This window comes from Physella acuta, unplaced genomic scaffold (genome assembly GCF_028476545.2).
Source record: "Physella acuta isolate Inbredline_101_S28 unplaced genomic scaffold, ASM2847654v3 ptg000600l, whole genome shotgun sequence".
Lineage (NCBI taxonomy): Eukaryota > Metazoa > Mollusca > Gastropoda > Physidae > Physella > Physella acuta.
Window position 1 is genome coordinate 1,169,713 of NW_026732119.1, and position 8,390 is coordinate 1,178,102.

Sequence of the window (8,390 nt, forward strand, 5' to 3'; positions counted from 1 at the left end):
TATTTACATGATGTCATGTATGTGTTTATAAAAAAAATTGAAAGGGATAACAGTAAAAGGGGTGAAGGTCAAATGAAAGTGTCAGGACTCCAGGTGGGGAGTGGAAAGGAAATTGTTCAAAGAGAAGGGGGGGGGGGGGGTCAAAGTGACAGTGTAGCTTTTTCTATGTAGGGAAACAAAATGTGTTAACCAGTTGAAAGAGTGTTTATTTACATACGGGTCGCATTGAGTTTTCAAAGGTTGCTGTGTGAAAAATGAGGGGAGAGAAGCAAGATTTAGAACTATAAGTAAGTAAATGAATAGATATTCGAGATTGATGTTGGGGTGGGTGGTGGGGTCGTTGGAACAATTAAGGGGGATGTGGGGTTATCATGCCTGAGGGTGAAGTGGACAGAGAGGGAGGGGGGAGATGTGTCTGAGGAGGCGTGGAGAGGGTGACTGTGTGTGTTTAAGGCAAGCCAAGCGTCAAAGCCAGTGCTGTGTGATGTATCTGCTGAGATGATACTATTTATAATGTGTGTGGATCAATTATCCACTTAAAATGCAAACAATAAAATAGACCAAACCCTGTTTGATATAAATTTGTCTTATATAAATTTTATTTTACCTTTTAAAACTATAGGCTTTAATTTTTTTATTTAAGAAAAAATTCTATTTGTTTTAAAGTATAAAACTTGTTATACTATAAAATATCATTATATTTAGTTAATTCCATTAAAAATTATATTAATTTCAATTTTGTGCACGTTTCTTTAAGTATAATCTATAAAATGTATATTTTTAAGGACTTTTAAGTATATTGTTGTGTAGTCTCCCCTGGTAATTTAAAATTTACAAATCGAAATCATTTTAAAAGTAAACATTTTTTTTTAAACTTTCAACTTTGGCGTCAACTCGCAGCATCTAGGTTGTTGGCTGGTACAAAAAAAACGTATTTATGTATTTGTATATCATCAATACATTTAAAATAAATTGATTAAAAACATGTGGAAGAACAGCTATAGATATGTTTGAAAATGAAGAATGTTTGATTTTAAGTGTTTGATTGTACTGAAAATATTCCGGCTTCTGTAGTATTTAGAATGTTTTTTTTTTATCCCAAATTTCTTTCCTCTACAAACCCCCTCAAACCACCATGCCGATAAAAACAATCCATTGAATCACCATTTAATTACACATTTGCATTTTCACGTTTAAAAACAAAATTGTAATTAGGCGTTTTGTATTATGTAAACCATCTAAAATGAATGAGAGTAAGAAGGAAGTATTATGAATGTTAATCTGTATCAGTCCTCACAAGCCGTTGATGAAAACTGTATTACTCAAGCGAACATGACAAGGCAAACTGACGCTGTAAATTACATGTCTGAGGTAAAAAAAAAAAAAAAAAAAAAAAATCTTCTGTCATTGAATCACACTTTATTTGTAATGTTACATTTGAATATAACATAAATTGTAAAATAAGTAAATGTTGAGATTGCTAAACAATCTGTCACTGTTAAAACCATGTTAGAATATTTGGGTTTGGGTCAGGATGAAAATGAACCTGTTCCACTACCTAATGTTAATGCTGCTTTATTAAAGAAGGTAATTCAATGGTGTACCTTCCATCGGGATGACCCTCCACCATCTGAAGATGATGAAAACAAAGAAAAAAGAACAGATGATGTTCGCTCCTGGGATACAGAATTTCTTAAAGTTGACGAGGGCACCTTGTTTGAGTTGATTTTGACTGCCAACTACGTAGATATCAAAGGCTTGCTTGGTGTAATAAACTATTTGCACTAGAAAGTTTGATACATTTTAAATATTATTTTGTTACAATAATAATAAATAAAATGAATAAGGATTTACAAAATTGTTTTACTACAACTGGGGTATCGGTTTTATATAATTTTGGTTTCCCATATGTATTTAAAAATACTTAGATGTGAAGTAACTAATAAAAAATATATTTACCACTATCCAGTTACAGTATGTTGTTTCTTGTAAGTACTTTCATTGTGTACATAAAGAAACAACAATGGTTGCTTAAGGAATTTTATCTAAAGAATAACTCATGTGTTTTAAATTTTCAGAATCTGTCACTATTAAAACCATGTTAGAAGATTTGGGTATGGATGAGGATGAAATGTTTAACACTATCCAGTTACTGCAGTGCCGCAGTACAACTCACGCTAATACTATACGTATATGATGTACATTATAATATTATTACAACATGACTATATATAAGCAAAGTGTGATATTAACACTGTAAGAAATATTCACAAGAAAATGTAGATCATTGAAAGAAGATACATTTGTTTCAATGTATTGATATAAAACTCTAATTGGTAGATTTTTTTTTTATTTTTTTAATTTTTTAACTTTAACACGTCACTGAAGTTTCTAACTGTTGACTTTACTCTTTAAATAGTGTAGGTGAGCTAATTGTATGTTAAAATAGATAGCTTTTGTTGATCTTGAAGCGACTCAGTTAATGTTCAATAACTTTTATTTTTATTTTGGTTCGAAACGTTTGTGACTGTTGTGTTAAAATCATAAACATAAAATTGCATGTTAATATCAAAATATTAATAGTTTGTCTATAGTAAAAATTATTTACAAACTGTTTACCATCCCATATTAATTAAGTATTTAGCTTATTAAAATTATAATCTAACTGATAAGAGAGATAATGTAGTGAGTATGCATTTTGCGTGTGTAAAAAAAATGTGTAACTAGTCACTAAGAGTTAGATATACGGGTAAGTCGTCGGGGTACTTGCACGTAATTTAAAAAATATGTACTTTGCCTATAGGGTTTAAAAATAGTGATTATTATATTTATATTTATAAAAACCCATCGTCCCTATAATATGGTCAAAAATATTACAGTATGGTCACACAAACCGTTAAGTAAGCCAACTTTGTCCCTGGTTTAACTCTAACATAAATAGTAAAACGCTAATCCTAACATTCAATCTTCTCACATTAACATTATTACTGCCCTTTCTTTAACGCTAACGATAAATTACAAATCAACAAAGCGATTTAACTAAAACCAAATCTAATCCCAGATTTAACTTAACAATAACGCTGTTCTTTAATCCCCGCTCAGGATCTAAACGGAGACCAATAGCATTAGTGATTATTCCACGGACCTCTACACTTATTATTTAATTTATGCATGATATCTCTAAGTCGTTTTTCATTTCTGGCTCATGAATACGTATCTGGATGTCTGCATCGATTTTATTGTTGCACAAATACACACATATTAATCACTTGCGTAGCGAGTTTGGGTGTCACCCGGTGCGGTCCGCACCCCCCCACCCCCCGCCCCCCTCCCCCCTCGCTACGCCTCTGATCTTAATTTATAATGATATAACAAAATATATCAACGCATTCCTGAAGAAAATATTCGTGAGACTTAACACTAAAATACACCCGTACATACACCATTAAAAAATTCATTTACGCTTTGTATCCTCTTTAAATTTTGCATTCGGTTTCACTATCACCTCTGAAGATAGCTTTAAATTGTTCACAGTTAATATTGACGATGTGTATATATTGTCGGTTAGTAATACAGCTGGATTTAGCAATGTTTATTTCTATATTTAGCAGGTGTCATACCCCATCCCCTTGTAGGGATTATTAATTTATATTTAAAATAGTTTTTTTTTTTTTTTACTCTGATTTACCATTAGTTTAACTGAACAAAGTATTTTTACTCTTATATTTTGCAATTATTTATCTTGGTGTCACCCCCCCCCCCCCCCGTTATCGGTGTCACCCAGTGAGATCCGCACCCCCCTCCCCCCGCATCGCGACGCCTCTAGTTAATTGTTTGTTATCATTAACGTACCTATCCCCCTACTGATAAATAAATTCAAATATTAATGTATAATTATTGCCTGGGGATAAGCTCCAACTTCCCCGTTGGATGGATAAGCTCCCACTTAACGGTGGGGATAAGCTCCAACCTCACGGTGTAGATAAGCTCCCACTTCACGGTTGGGATAAGCTCCCACTTCTCAAACAATGCCTCTAACATCTCACGTCACTAAAAGCTTCTGACAACCAGATCCATCTCCTGACCTTCACACTTGGCCCAGTCTCTGAGCCTGACGAAAAACCGTTGTAAACTAATAATACTGGAGGAGGGGGGGGGGGGGTAATATCAAGATGATTGTAGCTTTTTAAAGCTGTCTCCAATATAGTAATGTTATGGTTACGGTATTGTTTTAGCGTCAGACAAAGGTAGTCCAATAAAATAAACTCAGGTAGATGGTCATGTACCACGATCTAATCGTCTATAAAAAAAAACCTTCATGCGGGGCTCTTGACATAAGGGCGGATGCGAGGAAGGCATTGGCGTATTTGGATGGAGGACTTCAAGGAGTTGACTCGGCTGGCCTTTAGAGAATTTTTTAAACCATCAGAAAACTGAAAAAGATGGCAGAAAAAAAAATAGTAGAAATATTTTTTTTTAGTTTTACATAAATTTATTAAACAAGAGTACCTTTAAAAATTCTTAGTTATAATGCCATGTCGTTTAGCGAGTCTAATCAATGAATCATCAGATTCACCCATTCGTCTGATTGCCCCACAGATAGAATATGTCTTGTATCATCAACCTCTGTAATTTTGATCTGGATAGAAGCATGATCCTTGGCACTAATGATGCGGTTACTGGCAGAGAATTTGAGAGGAATTAACAGATCCAAGAATTGTCCTGTGTAGTTTTGCATGATGATGAAATCTTTTTAAGGATCTCTTGGTGTAGCGCGGGAGCCAAAAATAATGAAAAGGAAACACGATGTGCGCATGTGCGAGTAAGACTCAAATTGAATATGAGAAAACTTTGATTAACAGGCAACAGAGCTAATGGATTGTATTGTGAAAATAAAATAATTTTCCTATGACTAACGCTTACGTGTCTAATAAAATCAATGGTTTTAGAATTTAACTACAAGAAAAGATTATATTTGTTTATTGAAAAATATTAAAATGTAGAAACATTTTTACAAGAAAATTTGTTTTTAAATTAAAAAGAAAATAAATAAAAAAAATAATAGATGAACGATGTGTGTTTAGCAAATGAAACTAACTCTATTTACATTACTATTTAGAACTTAGTTGTGTTTCCTCCCCTGGTAATTTAAAATTTACAAATGAAAGTAACTAATAAACGTTTTAAAGTAGAAAATGTAAAATATCTTATCTATATACTACTAAAAGTCAAGTTTGTTTACATGTTTGAATATTTATTTTTTTGTTTTTTTGTTTGTTTGTTTGTTTGCCTGATCAAGTATCCTGATATGTTCGGCTCTATGTGGAGAGCTGTAAAATAGTATGTAGGTAGAGAATAATTTTTTAATGCAGACAGACTGTTAATCACAAATTTATTTAAAGACGTTAATTAATTAATTGATTTATTCATAGTTAAATTAACCGTATTTTTTTAAAAATGTTAATACTTTGAATAAACTTTGTGGGGATAGTGACGTCCCTTGATGTGTTTACATTTTTGGTTCAATAAAAATGGCGGACCCCATCAAAGACTTTGTGGCCCATTCAAAAGTTTAACGCGTTACAAAGCTAATTTTCTGTCGGTCATAACTTTAACAATACGTCCGTTTGCTGTATTTATTACGTTCCAACACTTATATCAATTTTCAACTGTCTTTTTCATTTAGTTTTACGATAAATTTCTCTAGATCTAAAGATCAGCTATCGAAGGAAATTTATGAATCTAGCCTAGATCTAGATCTAGCCTAGATGTAGGTCACTAGATTCAATGTAAATTCTACATCTAGAATCTATTTCAGGCCTTAATTATTTTATATAAATCTTTGTTTGGCTTATTTAAGATAAAATTTAATTTGAAAGTTAGTACTACTAGACTTATTTTTAGATCTAGATCTAGAATCTATACGCGTAAATCAAGTTGCATAAGGAGACACATAGTATAGTATAAAAATTCACTTGTGACGTCACGAGTAAATAGCTAAAATGGTAGCGTAGTCAGCTCTCATGCAGGAGGCACGGGTTCTAGACCAATATGTCAATGAAATTTTTTTTTTCAATTTTTTTTTTTAGATGTGAATGATAACGTTGCCTATCTGAACTTGGCAAGATACAGGGCAGGTGAAGTAGAGTTCATCTGTTTCTTTGTCCTAAGCATATGAAAGGATAGTGTGGTCAGATACATGCTCGGCTGGAATTGTTTTTTAAACGATAAAAACATGTTGTCTGAGACTTGGCAGGACACTGGGCAGGTGAAGTAGAGTTGAGTAGGTCACCTGTGACGTCAGTTTATGAAGGGATAGTCCGAAATCGGTGTTTTCGGTGTTTTTAAAAGATAAAAAACATATATTTGAATGTGGGGTCTGTTTTTTGTGACGATAAGTGACACTGCAGTAGCGTACCGAGGAGGGGGGGGGGGGACGGTAGGGGAGGGGAGGCGGGGGGTGGGGAGGGGAGGCGGGGGGGGGGAAGGGGGGGTGGGGAGGTGGAGGGGGGAAGGGGGGGGGACATATGTTGGGGCGCCAAAATGGTTTGGAAAAATAAATTGATAGGTTGAGGGGGGTTCAAATCGAAAGTTTGAGTGGGGGGGGGTGCACATCAAAAGTTTGAGGGGGGGGTTCAAATCGAAAACTTTGTCCCCGGGCGCCGGGAAGGGTCGCTATGCCTCTGAGTGACAGACGTGATGTTTTTTGATGGATGACCCCCGAAACCCACAGTTATCCAACGGATGACGGGTATTCTAGTAAGAGACTAAAGCTTTTACGAAAGAAAGCAAATAGGTTTTATTTAATAATTTTTTTTTTAATTGCGGTGCTTTTGAAATCTTATCGCTATAACGGCTTTTTATATTCGTTTTATTAAAATAATTTTTTTTTGTTTGTTATTTATGATTTTATTAAAAGATAAAGCTGTACACATTAGATTTGTGCCAGATGTGATGACCCCCTCTAGACCACTGACCGACATATATCGTTTATGTATACATACCTATTTTCTAAATTATTCCCTCCCCCCCCCCTACCCCTACTATTTTTTTTTACAACTTTAAAGACGACAGACCTATACTGATCTAGTAGTTTATCACTATTTTATGTTCATTATCATTAGTTGTGTACACTGACGTCACTTGTTTGGGAAATATTAAGGTTTGTAATAAGATGAGTGTAGTATACCGTGAGTTTAGTGTACCTTGAGTTTAGAAACCGTGAGTTTAGTATACCGTGAGTTTAGTATACCGTGAGTTTAGTATACCCTGAGGTTAGTTTAGTATACCGTGAGTTTAGTATACTGTGAGTTTAGTATACCGTGAGTTTAGTATACCGTGAGTTTAGTATACCGTGAGTTTAGTATACCCTGAGTTTAGAATGCCCTGAGTTTAGTATACCCTGAGTTTAGTATACCGTGAGTTTAGTTTAGTATACCATGAGTTTAGTATACCCTGAGTTTAGTATACTGTGAGTTTAGTTTAATATACCGTGAGTTTAGTATACCCTGAGGGGGAACAGGGCATTTCCCCCCTGTCAATTACCCCCCGGACATTCCCCCCCCCCCGACATTACCCCCAGAGTAATTGTTGTTGTTGTTGTTAATCCTCATCACTCCCTGTGGAGTATAGGGCAGCAACAAATCTCCGCCATTCCACCCTGTCCTGGGCGAGCCACTTTAGTTCATGCCAGGTGTTGCCAGTAGCCTGTACTTCTTCTTCCAGAGTAATTACCCCCCTGTCAATTACCCCCTTGTCAATTAACCCCCCCCCCCCCCAGCCCAGTAGGACATAACCCCCCCCCCCCCGACAGGGTTGGAGTTAGGGTTAGGGCTAGGTTTAGGGTTAGGGTTAGGGTTAGGGCTAGGTTTAGGGTTAGGGTTAGGTTTAGGGCTAGGGTTAGGGTTAGGGTTAGGGTTAGGGTTAGGGTTAGGGTTAGGGTTAGGGTTAGGGTTAGGGTTAGGGTTAGGGCTAGGATAAGGGCTAGGGTTAGGGCTAGGTTTAGATTTAGGTTTAGGTTTAGGGCTAGGGCTAGGATTAAGGCTAGGGCTAGGATTAGGGCTAGGGCTAGGGCTGGGGTTAGCGTTAGGGTAAGGTTTTAGGGCTAGGGTTAGGTTTAGGTTTAGGTTTAAGTTTAGGTTTAGGTTTAGGTTTAGGTTTAGGTTTAGGTTTAGGTTTAGGTTTAGGTTTAGGTTTAGGTTTAGGTTTAGGTTTAGGTTTAGGTTTAGGTTTAGGTTTAGGTTTAGGTTTAGGTTTAGGTTTAGGTTTAGGTTTAGGTTTAGGTTTAGGTTTAGGTTTAGGTTTAGGTTTAGGTTTAGATTTAGGTTTAGGTTTAGGTTTAGGTTTATGTTTAGCTTTAGGTTTAGGGCTAGGATTAGGGCTAGGGCTAG

At 35.5% G+C, this 8,390-nt stretch overlaps 1 protein-coding gene across 1 annotated transcript; it reads left to right on the forward strand.

The window, feature by feature from the left end:
* Positions 1 to 1,506: 1,506 nt before the first annotated feature.
* On the forward strand, positions 1,507 to 2,197 carry LOC131947590 (S-phase kinase-associated protein 1-like). The gene is made up of 2 exons (XM_059308831.1): positions 1,507 to 1,765; positions 2,079 to 2,197. The coding sequence occupies exons 1-2, from the start codon at positions 1,507 to 1,509 to the stop codon at positions 2,195 to 2,197; spliced, it is 378 nt and encodes a 125-aa protein (XP_059164814.1).
* Positions 2,198 to 8,390: the final 6,193 nt, after the last annotated feature.